The sequence below is a fragment of the Boeremia exigua genome (assembly GCF_020726555.1).
Source record: "Boeremia exigua strain MPI-SDFR-AT-0100 chromosome Unknown C7974scaffold_8, whole genome shotgun sequence".
Lineage (NCBI taxonomy): Eukaryota > Fungi > Ascomycota > Dothideomycetes > Pleosporales > Didymellaceae > Boeremia > Boeremia exigua.
Window position 1 is genome coordinate 1,626,307 of NW_025763525.1, and position 21,803 is coordinate 1,648,109.

General features: G+C 54.8%; 8 protein-coding genes across 8 annotated transcripts; 5 read left to right on the forward strand and 3 right to left on the reverse strand.

Annotated features, from left to right (window-relative positions):
• Window position 1: 1 nt before the first annotated feature.
• Window positions 2-7,364, reverse strand: C7974DRAFT_220172 (uncharacterized protein). The gene has a single exon (XM_046137155.1). It carries the CDS (start codon window positions 7,240-7,242, stop codon window positions 289-291), a length of 6,954 nt encoding a protein of 2,317 aa, XP_045995716.1. The 5' UTR covers window positions 7,243-7,364; the 3' UTR covers window positions 2-288.
• A 1,160-nt stretch (window positions 7,365-8,524) lies between these two features.
• Window positions 8,525-10,091, forward strand: C7974DRAFT_398095 (deoxyhypusine synthase). The gene is made up of 2 exons (XM_046142275.1): window positions 8,525-8,803; window positions 8,966-10,091. The coding sequence occupies exons 1-2, from the start codon at window positions 8,585-8,587 to the stop codon at window positions 9,824-9,826; spliced, it is 1,080 nt and encodes a 359-aa protein (XP_045995717.1). The 5' UTR covers window positions 8,525-8,584; the 3' UTR covers window positions 9,827-10,091.
• A 232-nt stretch (window positions 10,092-10,323) lies between these two features.
• Window positions 10,324-14,899, forward strand: C7974DRAFT_362780 (uncharacterized protein). Its single transcript, XM_046139743.1, has 2 exons — window positions 10,324-11,066; window positions 11,122-14,899. The coding sequence occupies exons 1-2, from the start codon at window positions 10,572-10,574 to the stop codon at window positions 14,767-14,769; spliced, it is 4,143 nt and encodes a 1,380-aa protein (XP_045995718.1). The 5' UTR covers window positions 10,324-10,571; the 3' UTR covers window positions 14,770-14,899.
• Window positions 14,900-15,378: 479 nt separating this feature from the next.
• C7974DRAFT_315618 (Der1-like family-domain-containing protein) lies at window positions 15,379-16,556 on the forward strand (the record flags this gene model as incomplete). The annotated part of the gene is made up of 3 exons (XM_046138519.1): window positions 15,379-15,413; window positions 15,478-15,760; window positions 16,101-16,556. The coding sequence occupies 3 exons, from the start codon at window positions 15,379-15,381 to the stop codon at window positions 16,554-16,556; spliced, it is 774 nt and encodes a 257-aa protein (XP_045995719.1).
• A 328-nt stretch (window positions 16,557-16,884) lies between these two features.
• On the reverse strand, window positions 16,885-17,286 carry C7974DRAFT_435322 (uncharacterized protein; the record flags this gene model as incomplete). Its single annotated transcript, XM_046145052.1, has 2 exons — window positions 16,885-17,097; window positions 17,146-17,286. 2 exons carry the CDS (start codon window positions 17,284-17,286, stop codon window positions 16,885-16,887), a joined length of 354 nt encoding a protein of 117 aa, XP_045995720.1.
• Window positions 17,287-17,713: 427 nt separating this feature from the next.
• On the reverse strand, window positions 17,714-19,191 carry C7974DRAFT_414990 (DNA-directed RNA polymerase-like protein I 49 kDa polypeptide; the record flags this gene model as incomplete). The annotated part of the gene is made up of 4 exons (XM_046143849.1): window positions 17,714-17,882; window positions 17,936-18,064; window positions 18,114-19,014; window positions 19,065-19,191. 4 exons carry the CDS (start codon window positions 19,189-19,191, stop codon window positions 17,714-17,716), a joined length of 1,326 nt encoding a protein of 441 aa, XP_045995721.1.
• A 186-nt stretch (window positions 19,192-19,377) lies between these two features.
• Window positions 19,378-20,515, forward strand: C7974DRAFT_398102 (uncharacterized protein). Its single transcript, XM_046142276.1, has 2 exons — window positions 19,378-19,726; window positions 19,776-20,515. Exons 1-2 carry the CDS (start codon window positions 19,577-19,579, stop codon window positions 20,448-20,450), a joined length of 825 nt encoding a protein of 274 aa, XP_045995722.1. The 5' UTR covers window positions 19,378-19,576; the 3' UTR covers window positions 20,451-20,515.
• A 446-nt stretch (window positions 20,516-20,961) lies between these two features.
• C7974DRAFT_457430 (uncharacterized protein) lies at window positions 20,962-21,615 on the forward strand (the record flags this gene model as incomplete). Its single annotated transcript, XM_046146054.1, has 1 exon — window positions 20,962-21,615. A coding segment is annotated over one exon (654 nt), but the record flags the coding sequence as incomplete, so codon positions are not given.
• Between the last annotated feature and the right edge of the window lie 188 nt (window positions 21,616-21,803).

Genomic DNA, 21,803 nt, shown 5'->3' on the forward strand with positions numbered 1-21,803 from the left:
GTTAACATGCAATGTAAGTCTTGACTGTTCTACGATTAACGCAAAGGTATAATACATGGACGAAAGCGCGCGCTCGAACGCTCATACTAGACATACAGATTGAGAAGATATCGACAAAGCCCCCTGGGTCGTCATATGTGAGTCGTCAGGTCATCTTACAAAGGAGATCTGGCGCCGGATACGTGGCGCCGTTGCAAGCATCTACGAATTTGCCATATGACATCCAGCTGTTCAAGATGGCTCTGGTCCAAAACGCCTTGACAAAATCAATGAATTAAAACCGCTCATTTATCGCTGCCAACCGTCTCGTTGTGATTGTCGACTGACACCACTGGTCCAATCCATATGTCCACTAGGTCCTGTAGGCGGCTGCCGCTGCTCAGACCCTGGTCCTCTTCCGTAGGGCCCGATATTGCCTCTCATCAAATTTTCACGGAAATGTGCGTCTCGCTCTCTGAGCTCACGCTCTCGCATCTCTTGCTCCCGCATTTGACTTTCCCTTCGCATCTGCTCTTCTCGATTCAAGGCTGCCTGTTGTTGCTGCGCAGACTCCTGACGAATACGATCTGCTATTCCTCGGTCGCGAGGAAAGGCTTGGGAAAACCTCGATGGCTCTTCCGAAAGGCGTTGGCCGTAGAGAGGATGGTTGTTCGCACCCAGGGATGAGTGCGGTGGATGTTGCAAAGGGGGAGGTTGTTGTCCCGCGTCACTCCTTGCAAGAGGAGTATGCGAGCGCTGAGACAGGTAGCCGCGTTCCTGCTGCTGGGGTTGATAGCGCAATTCCTCATGTACGGGAGCAGAGCGCATGTGTGGATTGGCCAGCTGTTCTCGTAGATACTCTGTCCTTTGGGAAAGCTCCCGACTAGTGTCACGATCCGAATTGCGCGATTCGAGATCGTGGTGGAGATCCCTAGGATCGCGCGTACGATAGGATTCCGTAACGCTACTTGGTCCCCGCATTGACGCATGAGCTGGATGCTCATTGGGAGTTGGTGGGTTCGAGTACGTCAGATTCGTGTTCTGAGATTGAGAGTGTTCGTTCCGGCTCGGGATCTCTCTCTGCTGCGCCACATGGCTGGTGCGGAGATGCGGGCTAGGCCGCATCCCCATTGGACCTGGCTGTGGAGCACCGGCCCCAGGAGGATCGACTTGTGCGTAAGGATTCGGTTGAAGGATTTGGCTCGATGCAGCTGATGTTGCTTGCGCAAGCTGAGCTGTTCCGGATCCCGGCATCCCAGGACGAGAAGATTGTCCTGGCGCCCCAGTTACACTCGGTGTGCGAGAGTGTAGATGGGGCGAGTTATTGTAAGCAGCCATCGGTGGCGGCGATGGATTGTGTCGTTGTGTATTGTGCTGAGCAAAGACCGAGCGATGGTTACCAAAAAGTCTTGAATCATTATACGGAGGCTGAGGCAACCCAGGATGAGAGGTGGGCAGAGACACTGGCTGTTGTGTCTGGCTATGCGAAGGGTGGAATTGTTGCCGTTGCCAGCTGTCTCGAGGCCCATGCCTGTTTCCTGATGTCTGTTCGTTGGTCAAGTCGATAGATCTATTCGCTGCGGACGCAGGCATCGAGCCCTGAGAGGCGTACGAAGGTCGCCCATATAGAGATTGCGTGGGTGTGCCATCTCCGTAGAGATCGCGTCTCGATGCTGACGTTGGCAAGGTGGCTGGTGGAGGCGCGATAGGTGTCTGTTGTGAAGGGGTTGTAGTATGCGATGCAGGTCCCTGTTCGACGGGCTTCTTCCTCGAGGGCTCGTCGGGCTCGGGGTCATTGAGCAACGACAACAGGTTTGACTTTCTGGGCTGCTGAACAGCTTTGGGAGGCGGGACAATCTGTGCAGGTGTTTGACTGAATGATGGGCGGGCCTGATGCTGAGATTGCAAAACTGGAGTTTGCTGTGCTTGTGGGATCGCAGATGGTGGAGCATATCTCGGCTCTTCTTTGACTGGTGGAGTAGATATGGATCCCCTCGAGGGCAATTGCTGTCCTCCCGGAAATACACCATGCGCGTGGGACATTAGCTCTGATGGTGGCTGGGCCAAAGCCTGAGCCTGTGAGACCTGACGAGAGTGCGAGTATGAAACTGGGCGATGCTCTGGAGACCGCGCCAGAGAATTGGAGCGCACTGGTGGCATGAGAGGTGGTGGTCCTCCAGGTGGGTAAGCTCGTTGGTGATGATGCATCTCTTGGGAGATCCTTCGAGCGTGTTGGTGCTGTTGATATCGATGCTCATGTTCTTGCTGAGTTTCTGACCTGACCAGACTCTCTCGCTCTTGGTGGCTCAAGCCACGGAATGCAGACTGTGAGAGCTGCTCCTGTCCACGCATCTGTACTGCGCTGTGCGACTGCATGGATCGTGAAGAATGGTGCATGGATGAATGCGATGGCACACGATTATCCAGACGTGGCTGTAGCTCATCAGAAAAGTACCCTGCTCGGGGTGGTTGATGATGCGGCTTGTGCTGCGACATGCTGTGCTGAAGATGATGCGGCGGCTGGCCTCGAGACACAGCGGTAGGTGGCGAGTGGTGCTGCGGCATTGAAGGTACGGATGCAAGTGCAGTCTCTGGTAGCGGAGAGAAGCCAGATGTTGAATTAACAAGTGGTTTCCCCTGACCGGCAGACTGGGGTAAGAATCTTGCAGCATGAGCTACCGGAGGAGGCGAATTTCTGGGCAATGCAGTAGGATTGATCAAGGGAGACTGATTCTGTTCAGCTGGCGCAAGATTGCGAGGAAGTACGCTCTGTGTGCTCTCGTAACGTCTCTTGGGCGCAGGAGTGGGTGTCGGTGGCGGGCCCAGGTCATCACCGCGCTCCTTTCTTGCATCAGCATCTTTTGCGGCTTGTTCGAGCTCTGACTTCCCGCCTTCGACCATACGCAAGTACTGGTTTTTGATCATGATATGCGTCTTTGTACCCATGTGGTTAGCGAAGCCGATCCAGTCCGTACCGAAATGCGCTACGTTCTTTTCAAAGTCCTGGAGTTCAGATACAGACCAGTAGCTCGACGGCCCAGGTCTGGCGGTGGGCTGGCTTTTCTGCCGATCCATCATGCCCACAGGTATGGCTCCTGAAAGCGAGGGCAGCTCGACATGGTTGCCCCGCAGGGTCAAGAGTGAGGGATCACTCATTTGGTCCTCGTGCTGATCCACATGGATTTGAGATGGTAAATCCGCAACTTGGCGCTTGCCGAACTCATCTTCTGCTTTGATGCCTGGGGCTTTGTCTTTGCGGTCAAGCTTGACGGGTGATCCAGCCGGAGCTGCAGCAAGCGGTTGATTCTTGGCCTTCTTGCCCTTCTCTTTATTGGCCTTGCTCCGTCTGCTAGCTTTTTCTGGATTGCCATCCGCATCTGTCTGCCGACGAACTCGACTTTGAGTGGGAATTGTAGCGTTTGGATCGAAGTCAGCCTCCATGCCGCCAAACGTGGGTGCTGCTGAACGTCGAGGTCTTCCGGTCTCTGTGACAGGCAATGGAAGTCCGTCTTCTCCTGCAACTTCAGGTCGTTCCATGTTTGCAATAGCTCCACGGCCACGTGCAGTCCCTCCGCCCCTTTTCCGTGCACCCCCACGCCTGCCTCTGACCTTGCCTTTGTACTCTCTTGCCCACTTGGTAGCGTAGTAGTGATTAATGCAGTCTTTGTAAGTCCGTTCAGTCCCACACTCCTTGTACAAAATTTCTGCGAGCTTGCCCCATTTTTTGGCGTATTGATCCCGGTAGTTTGCAACCATGACGCGATGTTCTTCCGGCGTGAAGTCGTCCTCCGGAGGCTCATAGTGAAACGCAAAGATACCCTGTCCTGGTTCACGTTGAAAATTAGTGTCAATGAAGTTGCGTCTCTCTGCTTCAGCTTCGGTAAGTTCCAGAGGGAGGTCGGCTTCTTTCTCCGGATCAGCCATACTTCTTTTTGGCTCGATGTCTTGCTTGCCAATTCTTTCTTCTTCTGCTGTTTTAAGCGACTCTTTGATCACAGCCTCGATGTCCAGCTCAGTCGCCCATCGACTGGCGTGGCTGCGTCGTCCGGTAGGACCTGGTACCTCGAGCAGTGCACCGACTGTAGAGCTCTGAACATCGGGTGTCGTAGCCTTTAGACTGGGCTCGGCTGATGGTTGTCGTTCCTGTTCGTCTTGCTCACGTTCCTCATCCCAATGGCGGATGAATTGACGCCAATGTTTATATCTTATCGCATATTGTTGTAAAGTCTCTTCCTGAGTCAGTTCAGGTTGGATCGTCTTTTGAAACAGTCTGAGCATGTTTGACTTGATAGTGTCGGGAAGCTCTGGCCGATACTGCTCAATGTCAGACAGTGGTGTGGGCGGACCTGAGCCAAGATAAGGAAGACCACTGAGATCAGGTAAGATTTCATATTCCTTAGACGCTTCTCGTCGAAGGCGCAGGGCGACCGTTGCCGGTGCGATTGAACGCTCTGCTCTCTTCTCTGACCCGTTATCATCCGTCTCCTCGGCCTTCGGCGTCAAAGGCTCGACTAGCTTGTTGGCAGCAGATGTCTGGACATGCGATACAAATGTGGTCTCTGGCGGAAGCAGTACGACTCTGTCCTTGACAGCATCCTGCTCCACATCTTCGTAATGAACCGGGAGATGGTCGGCATTAAGGCACGACAGCAGGATGATCTCCTGTAGAGGAGTGGTTGCACGCAAATGAGGTGCGCTGAGGTCGACAAGTTTAGCCTCAAGTGCCGCCTTCTTTCGATTATACTTCGCTTCTGACTCTGCAAAGTCATCTTCATCAAGATCGACATCCTCATCAGAATCTTGCAATGCGTCCGGCGCAGAGGAAGCAGCCGACATGGGCGGCTGGATAGGGTAAGTAGACGGATCCGCCATAACCACGTCAGAATGCCGTCTTGTTTCTATCGACCCAGGCTTCAAGGACGGATTCGTGGATCGTTCTGCAGATGCAGCTCGCCCTTTGGTTCTGTCTTTGTCTCCAGGGGAACGAAAATAGGAAGGGGAGCCGAATTGAGCTTGCTGCATACGTTGTGGATGAACAATGGAAACAGAGCTGCCAAGCTCCAGCCTCGGGGCCTTTGGTGCAGTTCCAAATGATCGCTCTCGATCATCCACCGACAGCTCTCGTTTCGTGGGAATGGAAGGCCGGTTGGGAATGAGACCTGGGCGAACCCATTGCATACTTTTCGGTCCGCCACCCATGGGCGCTCTTGGAGCATTGAAGCTTGGTCTTTCTGATGGCGCATACGGAGGAGCCGGTCGCGGTACCATTGGCGTTCTATCAGCTTTGGGCCCAGTAGGGATGTTGGCTGGCAGACTCTTTGGTGAAGTATTGATAGAATTGTCGCCACTGGAGCTACGCGGACCTAGCGGCGGGGGAGGTACTGAGCTGACAGGCATATCCCTTGAAGCGTAGGAAGGGAGAGGAGCTCTGGAAAACGATGGCGAGACGTTGGCCCTGAGAGCTGCCTGCGGCGCGGAGGGCGGTGGACGCGGCCGTGGTGCTGGACCCTGTGGAGGTGATTTCGCAGAAGCTGAGGGCGCCGAAGGTGGAGGTCCCTGGCGTACTGGATATTGTGGAGCGTTGGCTGGCCGTGAAACAGAAGGTTTGATCTCTACTCGAGCTGACTCAGCAACATGAGCCATCAAAGAGGGATGGGAGTACGGCATGCTTGCGGGTGGGTCGATACGTGGGAGTCCATTTGGCCCTGGTCGGCCCTCTTGTATAGATTCATCGACGGGAAGTCTTTCGATTACGAGACGATCTTGAACCCGATCTGCTTTGGGTCCTGTAGGTGGAGCAACGAATCCAGTTGGGGCATTGTCCCTGTGAACGACAGGCGCGGGAGAAACTGCAACCGCTGGAGATGCTACAGTAGCGACTGAGACGATCGGAGCTGGAGTTGGAGCGACAGCCGGAGCTGGAGCTGCGGATGAAATAGGGACCGAAGCCGGAGAGGATGTGGATATCGATGCTGGAAGAGATGCTGCGACCGTAGTTACGGGAACAGCTGTTGCTGTGTTGCCGGTCTGGGCTGCTTTGGGTGGTGCCGTAGCTGTGCTTGACTTGACGTCAAGCGTTGGGTTCCTCCAAACGTTAGATCCAAAAGCTGGGACCGCGGCGGGTGGCGACGATGCCCGTGGCGCATACCGTTCCCTGGACGCCTCTGCGCGGCTAGCTAGGAGGAGGTCGTCCTTGCCAGGATCACGACGCAAATCTTTGGAAGCTGAAGGGTCAATCGCAACGGAAGAGCGTCGAGAATATGAATCCACTTGGGGTCCTAAACGGTCCGCCGGGGATGCATGATGCGAAGAGTGTGGGGTCGGTCCCGTCGGCGTTCCTGGCACGTGCCGCGAGTCAGAAGGTCCCGGGCCGCGGTGGGTGTCCAGAACTCTCGGCCCTGGTTTGGCAGCGCCAGCAGGTCCTATATAAGAATCATACTCTCTGGGAAACCTGCGATCGTCACGATCTCTTCTGTCAAAGTCTCGTTCATCTCGCAGGTCTCGATCTCGTCGTATGGGCGATCGACTGCGTGGTCTGTATAAGCGATCTGGAGCTCGATCTCGGGGATCATGGTGTCTATCTCGGTCGTCGTTGTGGAACGGTCGTCCCCTCCCGCCAAAATCTCTACCGCCGCGGCCTCGCCCGATCCCACTGCCGCGGTACGATGAGCCAGTGCCAGGCACGGGAGGATCCGAGAATGTAGACCCTGCGGAAGGTGGCCCATCGCGAGAATTGCGGCGCGCGCGGCTCACGTCCAGATCACGGGGCGGGAAGTCTCTTTGATCCCGGGGATCTCGGAGGTCCCGAATGGGTGAGCGCCGTGGGGGTGGGGTCGCACGCCTTTCTCTGCGGTCGCGGTCAAAGTCACGGTCGCGATCTCGATCGCGATCTCGATCACGATCGGCCCTCCAGGAGTTGTGCGTGTTCGTCATTGGGGGCGCTGGCCCACTACTGAGCGGCGGTGCGTCCCGCAAGGGAGTGGGCTCACCCCTGCTTGGAAACCCTCTTCCTCGTCCATCACGGGGTGTTGAAGGCGCGCCAGTCGAACTTCCAGGAGCAGAGCCGCGCGGCGCATCAGACAGAGACTTTGGCCCTCGGGGAACGTCGCGAGGCGGGAAATTGCTAGCTTCTTGGTTGGGCCTCACGCTGTCGTTAGCTCTTGGGGGGTATCCGCCTCCAAAGGCAGAAGGTCTGCGGTCTCGGTACGGCGGAGATCTGTCTCGCCCGTTTCTGTTGTTGTCCGCGTAGCGATACGAGGACATGGTTGCAGCTTGAGTTACCAGGATCAACTTGCAAAGACTGCGGCATGGGCGTGACTGCAGTCTAGATCGAATGTAAGGGAGTGCACGTGTCTCGCAGTGTGGTCGTCGGCGTCGCTGTCAAGGTCAAGGAGCCGTGGCTAGATTTGTTCGTGATGGCCAAACGCCCGCAGACCAGGTCGCCGGTGAGATCCCGTGAGAACGGCAGTGTTGCGTGGCAAGATGAAATGCTTGGTAGCGACCTCGTATGGGTGTGTCACTTGTGATGTGTTTGAAGTTCGAAGAAGGCCCGTGCTCAGGGTGGGTTTTGGAAAGCGCCCCGGAAGGCACTTTGCGATCCGCCGCGTGTGGAACAGAAGGCTTGGCGACCGGCAAGCTGAGATGCAACCGCTGCTGGCTTTTCAGGGCCTGGAGAGTCGGCGGGCTTGCAGAACCGCGTCAACAGACAGCACACAACGCAGCCAGGCAGCTGGCGGCTGTTGGTGGCGTCCCGGCGCGCGTGGCGGGTGCTGGAGTGATTTGCAGGCTGCAGAAGAGGTGCCTTCACCCCGTGAACGTGGCGCTGCACGGCTGCGTGCGAGGTGGCCAAAGGTGCGTTAGAGAGGGTGCAGATAGCAGAGTGCGAGTGTGTCGGAGTGGCTAGCCAGGTGGCGCGTGGGTAGACGCTGGCATGGTGGCGCCGTCGAGAAGGTTGCAGTCGCAGAGCGTGAGTGTGATGAAGAACAACGGGACCTGACGAGAACGAGGATCCAACGCATGCCCGCCCGCAGACATGACGAGCCCACCGAGCGATGCAAGGCAACGGACCCCTGCGGCTACCCGGTGCAAGAGACACACAGACACCAGACTTCAAAGACGGAGCATGGGCCATCTCAATTTGGCAGCCAATCAAGCAGCCAAAGGTCGAGGCGAACCCGCAAGGCCAGCCCGCCGCCTCATGCACAATCAGCCTAGGCCGAGACCCTAGGCACAGCGACACGGCGTCTGGCAGCGCCCGCGCCTGAGGGCAGCACCGTCGACGCTTGGCTGCGTGCTGGGAGAGCGTCGAGGTTCTGTGAAGAACTGCACTGCTGCAGGCGGGCTGGGCCCCCTGAAGATGGCGGCGGCCTCCAAACACCTCGTGCGCTGCTGGGCTTGACCCATGGCGATCTCACCAACTGGAAGCGCGTTAGACTGGCGCAGGGGCGCACGGCCGAAAGCGTTGTGGGGAACGCAAAGTCGAAAATCGCCTGGGCGCTGAAGCAGGCCAGGGCGGCGCATCAAATAGACTGCAGCGCACGCGCGACGATAATCTCAACCACCCTCGACTGTGCCTTGGACCCCGTGCGACTCTCCAGCACACGTCATGTCGCCCGCCAGCGAGGCTGCAGCCCCCTCAGGCGCCACCGATGCCGTTTTGAAGCCGTCTGAGCCCGTGCCCGCAGATGCCAAAGAGGTCCGTGGCATCGACTTTGACGACTATGCAGGCCGCAGCATCACCGTCGAGGAGCTGGTCGCAGGCTACGCGCAGATGGGCTTCCAGGCGACGTCCGTTGGGGACGCCGTGCGCATCATCAATGGCATGGTGAGTCTGCCGCAGATTGCTCGCTGCTGCAGCGTTTGAGCACGGAGGCAGCCGCTGAGGCCCAGGCTAGCGGTGCCGTGGAATCGAAACGACCGTGCCGGAAATAGCACCGCCGTCTCACCCCTCGCTCATGCGCCTCGCGTTCCTGCTAACAGGTGACAGCGCGCATGGAAGGACCCGGAGACCAATGAGGGCACGACGATCTTCCTAGGATACACGTCTAACCTGATCTCGTCCGGTCTGCGGGAAACACTGCGATACCTGGTGCAACACAAACACGTCTCCGCCATTGTCACCACTGCTGGTGGCGTTGAGGAAGACTTCATCAAGTGCCTTGCACCAACGTATCTCGGCGCCTTCTCCACGCCCGGCGCTGGCCTGCGCGCCAAAGGAATGAACAGAATAGGTAATCTCGTGGTGCCAAACAGCAACTATTGCGCCTTCGAAGACTGGGTCGTGCCCATTCTGGACACGATGCTTGAGGAGCAGGAGGCGAGCAAGAAGACAGAGGAGCCACTGCACTGGACACCGAGCAAGATGATCCACCGTCTAGGCAAGGAGATCAACGACGAGCGCTCCGTCTACTATTGGGCGTGGAAGAACGACATCCCCGTCTTCTGTCCCGCGTTGACTGACGGCAGTCTTGGCGACATGCTGTACTTCCACACGTTTAAGGCATCGCCAGAGCAGTTGCGTGTCGATATTGTAGAAGACATCCGGAAAATCAACACAATCGCCGTGCGGGCAAAGAGGACAGGCATGATTGTGCTAGGTGGAGGTATTGTCAAGCACCACATCGCCAACGCCAACTTGATGCGCAACGGAGCAGAGAGCGCTGTGTATGTCAACACAGCCCAGGAATTTGACGGGAGTGATGCAGGAGCACGACCAGATGAGGCTGTCAGCTGGGGCAAGATCAAACTGGACGGCGACAGCGTGAAGGTCTATGCAGAGGCGACCGTGGTCTTTCCACTCATAGTGGCTGCGACATTTGCGACCGGGCAGCAGACCGAAAGACAGTAGGTAGCATATTGTAGACTACAACCATGACGCACTGCTTGCAAATACGACTCTTCAACAAGAGCAGCAGTGCAAGGCCGACAACGCGCAGTTGTGTGTTCCGGTGACTTTGGCACGATCAACAGGGTGTTGAACGCCGCGCTGCACAAGGTTTGGCGTGCGTTAGACGATGCGGGAGCTGCAGGGAAACCGCGGGGGTCGGTCGCAGCTTCCACCTTCGCCGTTAGTCTCAACAGAGCTAAGTACCCTTCCGCCTAGCAAATGTGGAGCTTGAACAATCGATAAGCACGAGAGCTTCAGCTGAAGGCAGCCCCCTGCGATCCATCATGACGTTGTGCGGCTTTGGATGGATGAGTCAATATCACAAACAGGTGAGGCAACGAGCTGTCGAAGGGCTCCACGGCGACAGAGAGGGCGCAAGGTTCGCTAAGGCAGCGCCACGATGCGCGGGGGTCACGTCTTAGCTTACCGCCTCACTCCAGTGACCGCGTTGTGCATCGATAGCTGCCTGCAGCTCTTGGTTTAAGTCGCCCAGCCACGTCGTGACTGTTTCCCTCATACTATTGACCTCGATTACAAAGGCTTCCTGGCCTGCTTCAGTACCGTTTCGTGCTGTCCTGTGCAGCATCAACTCAGCTGCCTGCATACTTGATCTTCTGCGCGAGCCTGCTGCCTTTCCCTCGTCTGGGTGGTGTCTACCCCTTCAAGCTCTTTTTTGGGTTACACATGTACCAAATCCCTTCCAACCATGAGTGTTAGTGTCGAGCAGCCGCTACACTTCCAGCAGTCAACTTCACCTGCTTTTTCCAGTCCACCACATTCACCGACCCACCTACACCATGCGCCAACAGTGTCTTCTCCACCACCCGTTCAACAAACAACCGACGCAGATATGAGCACATCAGCTCACATAGCGCCGCCGGCCGGCCAGAGGCGCAACCGGGAGGATGCGGACATGCGGGAGGTTGAAGGTCTGACGAACGGACAAGCACATGTCGAGCAGGTCTCCCCACTGCTGGCTGAGTCCTCGATCAGCAGCGTCGCCGTCGAGATCGCCGCCGTGGACGAAGACGCTATGGACACAACGCCGGATACAGACCAGCGGCTCGTGCTGCCAAACAGCCCAACTGGTCACACGGATGCCGCTGCTGTTCAGCCATTCCCACCCGCAACAACCGGCACTGGTGAAGAAGTAACAGACAGCACTGTGCAAACTGAGCCTACCGACGTAACAGTGGACGCAGTAAGAGACTATCGAGCGCTCTTTTTCGTACACACTGGCTAACAACAAAACGCAGACAGAGCCTCCTCCGCCGATCATACCTCCTCCTCTCTTCGATCCAGATCTTCAGCCACCACCACCGCCGCCGCCGCCCGTCGAGCCTGTCCGGTCCGACTCCGAGTCATCAGATGACGACGATGGCATGCACCCATGGCACTTCATACAGGAAGACACCTCCTCGCCAGATGAGACTGAGCTGAAAGAGATAGAGGCATCTACAGAGCATAGTGCTCTGGATCATGAGTATTGGGAGAGCCGTGCTTTCCTGCCCGTGGAAGAGCCGGAATATACAGTGGGTGTCAGCGGACGAATCGACTGGGCCATCAAGGCATACAATGGGACACGGGAGAACCCAAACCGGGACATCGTCATGAAGTCAGATCCTGTCACTATTGGCGGCTACCAGTGGCAGATAAAGTTCTATCCCAAGGGAAACGACTCGGACTACTTGAGCGTGTATCTGGAATGTCTGAGTGTCGCGAAACCGTCCACGAAGAAGAAAGAAAGTCGCGTCGATTCTGTGGCCAAAAACGAGCATATCGAAGCATCCAGCGAAGACGCTCTTCCGGGCATGTCAGCACAGATCACTGACATGAGACACCAATACACGTGTCTGCCGCTGCTGGGCTCTAAGCGGCTGCCCAAGCGAAAGAGTGTCGCAGCACAAGTCTCCGTAGTCATGTACAATCCTACAGAACCCCGCGTCAACTATTCGAGAACTGCGCTGCACCGCTTTTGCAGTGGTTCGCCTGATTGGGGATGGACTAGATTCCATGGTCCGTACTACGATATCCCGCACCGTCTACGAGGTCAGCGACAAGCGCTGCTTCGTAACGACAAGCTCGCATTTACTGGCTATATCCGAATCGTCGAAGACGAGACCGACTGTCTCTGGGAGCACCATAGTCGAGAGAACCCATGGGACAGTTTTGCGATGACTGGCCTACAGGGACTGATGCTCGGCGAGGACGCTAGTTCTCCTGGCGGAAATATGATTTCTGCAATCTCATCTTGGATGCTGTTCAAGCCACTCAGAATACTCCTGTACAGCGCCTGTGCACCTGATCCACAAAAGGAACCACTTGCGCATCCCAAACCTCTACTCAGTGCACTGCAAAAGGTGCTTTACATGCTTAGGACACAAGTAGATCCCGGTGCTGGTCCTGTGCCTCTGGACAACGTCCTGGATGCCCTCGAATGGTATGGTCTCCACGAACGCGTGGACAAGCTTGATGTCATTGAGACGTGGCAAGTCTTACGTTCCAAGCTTGAGGAAGAGCTACACGACATGCCTGAGGCTACCGCTCTCGAAGCCATCTGCGGGCCCAAGCATAATCATATCACTGGCATCCCAAGCTACAGGGTACCTGTCGTTGGCGTCGAGAGTATGCAAGGCGCAATCAACAAGTCGACTGACTTCATCACACTGAGCCATAACTTGCCTCAGCTACTGACCATTGAGCTAGAACGGCAGATGTTCGACTTCAAAACACGGTCTTACGTGAAGCTGCTCGACAAAGTTACTTTGGATGATCACGTTACTGTCAAAGGTGTGCCATATACGCTATACGGATTCATAGTTCACAAGCAAACACTACAGTCGTACGTTTACCAGCCGATTCTGAGACCTGAAGGACCAGGTTCCCGATGGTACAGCTACTCAGACAGCAAAGATGAGAACCATGTCAAATGTCTCACAAACAGGCAAGCTGTCGATGCCCACGAGGGCAAAGCTGGTGCTAGCCGAATCGACGGCAACGATCCCGTCGCATACATAGCACTTTATGTTCGTGATGACGCGGCCGACTTTGCTTTCAAAACAGCTGCCGATTCCGAGCAGTGGGAGGTACCCGAATGGATCAGAAACGATGTAGAAAAGACGAGGAACTCAAGCATCATGGACCCACTGCCTCCACCTCCACCGACCGACGAACAGATAGCAACAACAACCGGCGGTGGGACGTTGGTTTCGGACCATGAAGATGACGACCTGGATGACACGGTCGACTTTCAAGTCTTCGATTCCCGGATCTTCCTTCAACATGAGGGGCCCGGTATTTTCGAGATGCACGATATGCAGTCGATCGCAGGAAACCCCGAGAATGTGCATAGCATTCGCTTGTCACGTAAAGACAGCTGTGCTGAGATTCGTCGTAAGATTGCATCAATCATTGACGATGTCAAAGACCCTCGACAGGTCAAGTTCTGGTTTATGGACCCATTGAGAGGCTCGCAAAGCCGCCCGCATCTTTCAAGTACAGGTAAAGTGGAGTTTTCTAGTGGCAGCTATGACCGCTACTTGGAGTTGAGGGAGTGGAGATTTGATCGGTCGGATTTTGCGTGCCGCCGCCTGTGGACACACATCGTCAACTTTGCCGATCTGCCAAAGCTTCCTCAAGAAGAGAAAGCGAACTGCCATACTAATGAGATATCATCCTCTGCAGTCGATCATATTGCCACCACGATCGACGCTGCGACGGGGACGTCTTCCGCCACAATGTTCGAGGACACGCCAATGAGCGAGCCCGATGAACTCGAGCCAGAGGAGATCATGCCCGCACAACCGAGACCTCATACACCAACTCCCGTATCTTTGAGCATTGCCGAAGGTGCTAATGGAACACTTACCGAAGGCGGTAACAACGAGACCGGAGCTGCTGGATTCAACACATTTGTGCCTCCGGCAATGCCGAATGACACAGAGATGGGAGGTACACATGAGGACTTACATCATCCACCTCCTCCGCCAGTTGACCTTCCAAGAGGCTTCGTGCCACCACCCCCGCCACCTGTAGACCAAGCGCCCAGCATAGAGCCTTCAACAGACGAGGTCTACTTCTTTTTAAAATACTTCGATCCACAGAAGCAAACGCTCGAGGCTCGCGGCACATACACTGTCGAGAGATCTGCCAGGGTAGATGAAACTCTGGTGAAGTGCCTAGGATTGCCAATGGAGGACAAGAGAAGGATCGAGATCTGGGAAGAGGAAGAGATGAATACACTCCGGTCGATCAAGAACCGCCGCTCATTCCTCCAAGTCGATCTGCACAGTACTTCAGTCATCATCGTTACGATGCCCTGTACAAGCGAACAGCGCAGTGCGCTTGCAACACGCGGCGCGTTCGCAGACCCGCAGTCTTTCCTGGCTTATCGCACCTTCGCCCGCAATTTCCCCTCCCATCTCAACGGTCATTTTACGTACAACTACTTTTCTTCTGAATATTACAAGGGTGAGATCAAGAATGGCCACCGTCACGGACATGGCAAGATGTTCTATCACAGCGGTGCAACATATGAGGGTTCGTTCCAACTCGGCCAGCGCCATGGTCATGGTCTTTACACCTTCCAGAATGGCGACACGTATGACGGTGACTGGGTGGAGAATCAGCAGCACGGCTCTGGAACCTTTGTAGAGGCAACCACAGGTAACACTTACGTTGGTGGCTGGAGGAACGACAAGAAGTTTGGCGAAGGCGTCACTCATTGGAAGAATGCACAAGAAGAAGAGCGTCTCTGCCGCATCTGCTGGGAAGATGCGGCAGACGCAGCGTTTTACGATTGTGGGCATGTAGTGGCGTGCTTGCAGTGCGCAAAGGAGGTACAGAACTGTCCAGTGTGTCGGAAGAGGGTTCTGTGTGCTATGAAGCTCTACTACGTAGCGTAGTCATGCTACGAGAGAAGGCGACAGAGTTTGCAGATCACCGGGTTCGCCGCTCAGAGTGCACATAGGGTACTGAGTGGGCACAGGGCTGGCGTTCAATCTTATTGACACTTATTGACATATTTCTTTCATCAACCCCCCCCCCCCCCCCCCAGCTCCTAGCTCCCCCCTCGATCTCAGGTCCAGCCATAACAAGCTTTTATATCACTCATTAGCAAGGTGTCTAGGCGTCCGCTACACAAATACTTGACGTCCATGCACTCGTTCCACGGCGATCACTCGAAGCTGGGGCCAAACTCAGCTGCAAGTGGAGCGTGAAACCAATCCACATGCCCATCATATGCCTCTGTTCTAAAAACAACCAAGCAGACCATGATATGTCTTGCCGTGCTTTGTCATATCAGAATCTGAGGATGAAGAGATGAAGAGGCTAACCAAAAGCCGCATTGCTCTAGCGTAGATGGCTCGTGCTCCAGCTAGTAGCTTAGTAAGAGGCCCCACGCTCTGTCGCCTCAAAAGGCCACGGCTTGCTTAAAACTATTCTTTCAGGCAGCACCCGCTGTTCCTCAGACACCACAAGCCCACCACACTCGCTCGCAGTCGTGATACAAAATGGATGTCTTCTGGACGCTGCCTCCGGTCTCCAGGTAAGACCCAATGCCGCTTCACACCCATTGCACTCAATGAAACATCATCCTAACAGTTTCGCAGGACCATCACGGCACTGTCTGTAGTTGTTTCTGCTCTCGGCTATGGCGGTATCATCAGCCTGTACCAGTATATCTTCGCCAACCAGATGGTATTCACGACCAAGATCGTACCCCAGATATGGCGCGTGTTCACGGCGTTTCTCATTACGAAACCGAAGTTCGCCATTCTCTTAGATCCATACTTTCTATACCAGTACGGCAGCGCTCTAGAGCGTGAGTCGTCGCGTTTTACGCAGCCGGGCGACTTTCTTGTGTATACTATGTTCGTTGGCTCGGTCATAGTGGTAAGTATTTGTCTTCTCGCATGTTTTGCACAATGCGTCCTATAGGTCTCTGGCAACAGAGCATCACCTCGGATTATCTGCCCACACGGTTTTACTCAATGGCCGAAGTGGTTCCTGGAACCGAGGAAGAGTACCCTTGCACATCGCACTGTCCGTCATTCGCAAAATATTAAAGGGCTGTTGCGGTGTGCAGGCATGGTGGGAAAGCTACTTGAGAAAGCTGTACAGATTCCCACTTCTGTTCGGCGGTGTTGGCTCCCTACATATCTCCCGTCTTCTTTTCGCTCGAGCTCGAATGTTTACGTCCACTTGAGAGAAGAGATGCTGACGGTGATGAAAGGCGCTTGCAGGTGTCATCCTTGACGGCTACACATTCCTTCCCGCGCTCTCTCTCGCATACGCATACACATTCGCCCAGGATAATCCGACGCGCCAGGTCAGCTTCTTCATTGTGAACTTCGACTCGAAGTATCTGCCCTTCGCCATGACGTTCATGACCTTCATCATTGACGGTCAGAGCGCTGCTCTTGGTCAGCTTACTGGTCTTGTCGCCGCACACTTGTACGATTTCCTCACACGCATTTGGCCCACGTTTGGTGGAGGCAAGAACTATATCTTCACGCCGTCGGTGGTGAAGCGTTGGTTTGGCGCGACGCCGGGGACGGCCCAAAATAGAGGCTACGGACACGCCGTGCAGGGTCGTGGGCGCGAAACTGGGTCGAACGAGCCAAGTACCGGGCGCAGTACTGGTGCCACCTTTGGCAGCATGGGGCCTGGCCGCCGTCTTGGAGAATAACGCACACGAGTGTGTGTGAGGGCAAGAGCCTGGGTCAGTCAGGTTTGCTGTGGCATTGCCCAAGCTGAGTAGCCTGTTTGCGAGCTTGGAAGATAGCTTCGGGATTGGAAAGTGGCATGCATGTACCTAACAGCACGTTATAAGACTTGGTTGTCACGTCGCAGCGCCGGAAGGAGGAAACTATGTCAAGTCAGTTCAACTCCCTTCAAACATATGCTGATGTGCAGCAAGCATGATGTCCATGCCAAAAACCATGTCCACCACATATAAAAGATGTCGGTTGCATGTCGAGGATATGAGCGTAATTACGTCTACGAAGGATAGTACTCTATGCTTTCTTGCCACTGCCTGCGGGGTTGCTAGGCCCATCAACCGCACGCTCTACGTGTCCTGCAATACCATCCTTGCTTGCATCGAACTGGCTACCAATGACGCCGTCCTTACTAAAGGGGCCGCCAATCGCCTGGCCGATGGAACCGATGGCCCCGTCGGGATTGAACTGCTTGCCGATTACTCCCGCAGAAGAGATCACGCTAGGGTTCTGGAGCGAGGTCAATACTGGTTCGCTATAGATGGAGGTGAATGGTACCTCTTGAGGGATGGCATTCGTGGTCTTGTTGGCGCCGAGCTTGTCAGCGGCGGACGTTGTGCTGTCAGTCATGCCGGATGTGGAAGATGCTTGCGATGCGCCTGTAAGTTGATCTAGCAGGGGCCCAGTTGATTTAGGCATAGAGAATCAATATGTGGTGGTTACAATATGTGTCACAGACGTACTGCTCTTAACTTATATAGCCCATTCGTCCCTGTGTTATCATTCGCGGCTGCGTCACGACAGTGGTGGTGATGACGTCAAGATGAACATATGGGGTTGAATGTCGGGTCAACATTTGTATGACGAGCATACGGGTGTCGATGATGCATCTAATTGTAACGAATTCAGGTCCGTACATTTGATACGATTGAGCAAAATTCGGGTAGTTCGACCGGGGTGGAGGAGTGGGTCGATGGGTTGAGATGATCGCGCGCACACTTGAAACTGACGATCAATATAATGACCGATTGTGCCTTTTCCACATGGGAACCTAACAGACACGAATACAAACTGGATTACAAAGCTCCGTATAGTCTCGCTGTTTTGATTGATGCCGACGTGTCCTTCATCTTCGCTTCTTAGTGGGGATGTTGACCCTCGGGAACGCCAGCGGCAAACGTAATTTGGCAATGTTGTGATTGCTGGCTTCGGCCTTTGTCAACTTGAACTTTGTCATGTCGGTTTGCGTTGGTGTGCTGACTCTGCAGCCTAACTCATGGAAGTACTGTTTGATTCTGTGGGGCATGTCAGTCATTGAAGGTACAAGCGCGTGATATAGACAACATACTCCTTGTTCTCGATCTTTAGGTCTTCGCGCAAATCGTTGACATCCACCTCGAAGTCGTCTACAATAAGCGCAGCGGCTGCAACGTGAGTCATGAGATTATCGATGTTCCAGCGAGGCATGTCATTGGTTCTAGACGGGTTAGTGTATGAAACAGGCCGGCTGGGATGAGAACACATACTCTGAGCCGAACTTCCTCCTAATCGCATTGACGAGTGGGATATTATCTTCCTCGTTCATCAAGCTCTCCAGCTTGCCCTTTGGCGGTATCTTTCTCGCAAATCTGCCAGGTTGACCGGCTAACGCTGCATTGAAGTTGATACACAGCAGAATGAAGCGCAAAACTTTCAGCTTCTGGACTTGCTTGATCCTACAGAGCTTCAAAATACGCTTTGCAACATATTTGCTGTTGACCTGTACACCCTGGCCGGCCTCGGAAGCATCCATCCAGTCCTTGACCGGAATCAAGCTCATAAGCTCGCTTCCAACGACAGTATCAATGGCGTATACGTCGCCAGGGAACTCCGCTTGAAGGTTCGGCGTTGGTCGCGGCTTTGAGCTGTCCAGAGCAGCTTCGAGGTCAGCTTTTGTAGGCATTGCAGAGGTGTTGTCGGCCATGTTCGCTAGCACGTTGTCTGCTACACCCTCGTTCCTGTGCTCCGTTTCTGGCGCCCCACTGCGGATGGAGTTCATGGTGATGTCGTCTATCCTCTTGCGTGACTTCTTCGAACCAAACTCGGCGGCAAGGGCATATCTCTTCGCGGTCATAGTGCCTTGTGCTGCTTCCAATCGTGCTTGCTCTTCCTGGAGCTCTTGTGTTTCACTGCGCAGGGTGCTTCGCACTGTAACCCTCTTTACCGGCACAATTCGCAGTGTATGGGTCTCCGGGTCGAAGACTCCTACGTAGTCCTTGAGCTGACTGCCTGCGCTTCCGTCTAGCTCCTGCTGGGCGGTGTAGTCGAGGCGGGGATGGTCAGAGGACTGGAGGAGCAGCGTGGTGACGGAGGATTTGGGCAGGATCTTGGTGTGCTGGTATGGCTTGAGGTTGACGCGCGAAGGCAGCTTGAGGCCTGGCGTCGCAGCTGGCTCAATGTTAGACGGCATTGTCAGCTTAATGCGCAATGCGACGTACCCAGCAGCGGACCCAGTGCTTCCTCGTGCAGAAGCTCGACTTTCACATTCCCGCGTGGCGCAACGGCAGTCTTCTTGCTAGGCCGATCGGCGCCATCCTCGTTTCTCTTTCTTTTCATCTCGGCCATGGCGTCAGCTGTGTGGGGCGCGGTGACAGGCGTTGGTGTTGTGTTCAAAAAGTTCGACCTCGAATTGGCAGAAACGCTGCGCTGGGCAGGCGGTAGGGGAGTAAAGCGGATCTAGTGCGCAATGGGCTAAGCGCACGCAGCGGTCGCGACTTCCGCTCCGCTTCGCCTTGACGTGTGTCCGACGCGTTCCAAGACGGCAGGCGGCCACGGCTTGTTTTGGTTAACGAGCAGCGACTCCGGTGTTGTCTCGACCGCACGCAAACACCTGTTTCACGTGAAAGATCAATTGCCTCTACCGTTTTGTGCACTCGCCTCCCTATCTCGGCATTACCGCCTTGTCAGTGTATACAGCTCATTCTGGCCGTCAAGACTGATACCAGTCACCATGTCGATCCTCCTACGCACTGCGCAGGATGTCGTGGTTGCTGTCGGCACCACAGTCGAGCACACTGCTAATCGCCTGCTTCCACCGAAGCAGCGCGAGCGTGCACTTGAAACTCTCCGCGCTTTCTCTGTGCGCAACCCTAAGCTTGCTGTAAGCCCGCATTGACCTGCTTTCTATCGTTCGATGCTGACCTCAGCAGTCGTTCCTTGCCGTGCAGACTGCCCTAGCTGGTCTCCCTGTCCTTCTATTCCTCGTCTTCGCCGTTGCGACCCTCGTCATCTCGCTCATCACCTGCCTGTTTCTTGGCATCATCGCCGCCCTCGCATTCACGCTCTTCACTACTGGGTTCGCCCTCCTCTTCGTGGTCCCTGTAGTTTTCATTGGTAGCTGCACTGCCACTATCGTCTTCCTGTGGTGTCTCGCTGGATACCTGTTAGTGCAGCGACTCAATGGTGGTGAGACGCCAGTCCACACCGCAACAACCGTTAGTGATACGCTGAATGGGCTAACGAGCGGAAGACTACACGATCTAGCTGATCGGGGAGATTCGGACCTGCCGCAAGAATGCCTGGCGGTGGATTCGTCGAGTGACGAGAAAGTATCCATGGGGCGCGAGAGTGGGCGTAGAGATCGCGAGACACGTAGTAGTCCACCACGTCGACGACATCACGGGCATACCAACGGGTCTGGTCACAGCAGAGATGTTGTAGGAGATGGTCAAGAGGGTGGAGCGCAACATACTGAGCTTGGATTGAGAGACAATACCCACGCAGCGCGAGATTGTTCTGATGCTTACTTGGTCTCCTACGAACCTAGGGTGAGGAGTCAGGCCGACTGGAAGGCAGAATTCCAGCAAACAGGCATGTCTACATGAGCTACATTCCTAAAGAACACAGAATGTAATTGAGTTTAACGATTAACGGATTACATGTGACTGCGTTTACCAAGGCCCGAATTCACATGTTTACAAGTTAAGACCCTTGCCTGTATCTTCCTTAATCTGCTAATTTACGGCTCCTGATAGCAGTTATTCGGCTGTTGAATCTACGTTAATGTCGCCATACCCGTCGACGTCGTATTGTCGTGTCTACGAAGCACTAGCTTTCACTTTCACTTTCACCTTGATCAAACCTGAACTAGGCTCGATCTTATGCTAGCCCCCCAGCCTCTTCGCAAAGGAAACTCACTCACTTCCTATTGTACCTGCTGCTGTTCCTGGACCTTCAGCCAATCAGACCGCTGTGTTTAGGGTGAAGGGAAAGCCGGGGAGCGTCCTTCGACCCGTCAGCTGCTATCATGGCCGATTAACACAAGGATTGCTGAGCGGACGGGACCAATCTCGTCCCTCCGCTGCTGCGTGTGCTCCACTAAATTATGAGTACTCAACTGGTCTCCCAGCCTTCTCTTTCCAAGGCGTATTGAGTTGCCTGTCCGCTTTTGACTTAACCCACACACACCTATCACAATTTCTGTACCCTCCAAATTGTTTCAGCTACAAGATTGCAACCGCCATGTTCGCGACCAACTCCTCCTCACCAAGCTTAAGCAGCGCCCAAGAGTCCGATATCTCCCCACAAGATCTCCAAGCTCTCAAAGACTACCTCCGACAAGACTGCACCCCCGTCTACGGCACTTCAAAGCACATCGAAACCTGCTCAACGACACCCAACCTCGCTGCGACTCACCCAGTCGAAGAGAAGATCAAGCCTGGTCCACTCAAGACCGCTGCAAAGCGTGCTCCCAAGGCCACTACCAACAACACCACCAAGGTGACGAAGAAGCGGCAAGCCACAACCAAAAAGACGCAACGCCAGCGCAAGACATCTCTCACCTCAGTCGCTTCTCCGCAACAATCCACTCCGCCCCAGCACCGCAGCATCGAAGAACTCCTTGCTGCTAATTTCTACAGTCTCAACAAGCAGGAGAAGACTCGCGTTCTCCTCCCAATGCTGCGCAATATCGACCCACACATACTCGAACCTTCCCTGGTGGAGCTACTGCGTGTACAGGCAGAATGCACGGATCAGGTTACAGGCTAGTAGCCTGTGGTGGCAATTGTGATGGTGTAAGCCATGCGAAGGTCACTAGATAGTCGTCTTAGCAGACGCGCTTTTTGCGCTGCAGTGCGAACGAGGTCGCGCAAGTAGGAAAATAAAAACAAGAAAAATTAGCGAATGCCTTTTACGTGCTTGATATGCCGTCCTGATCCACGGGAATTCGTTATGTG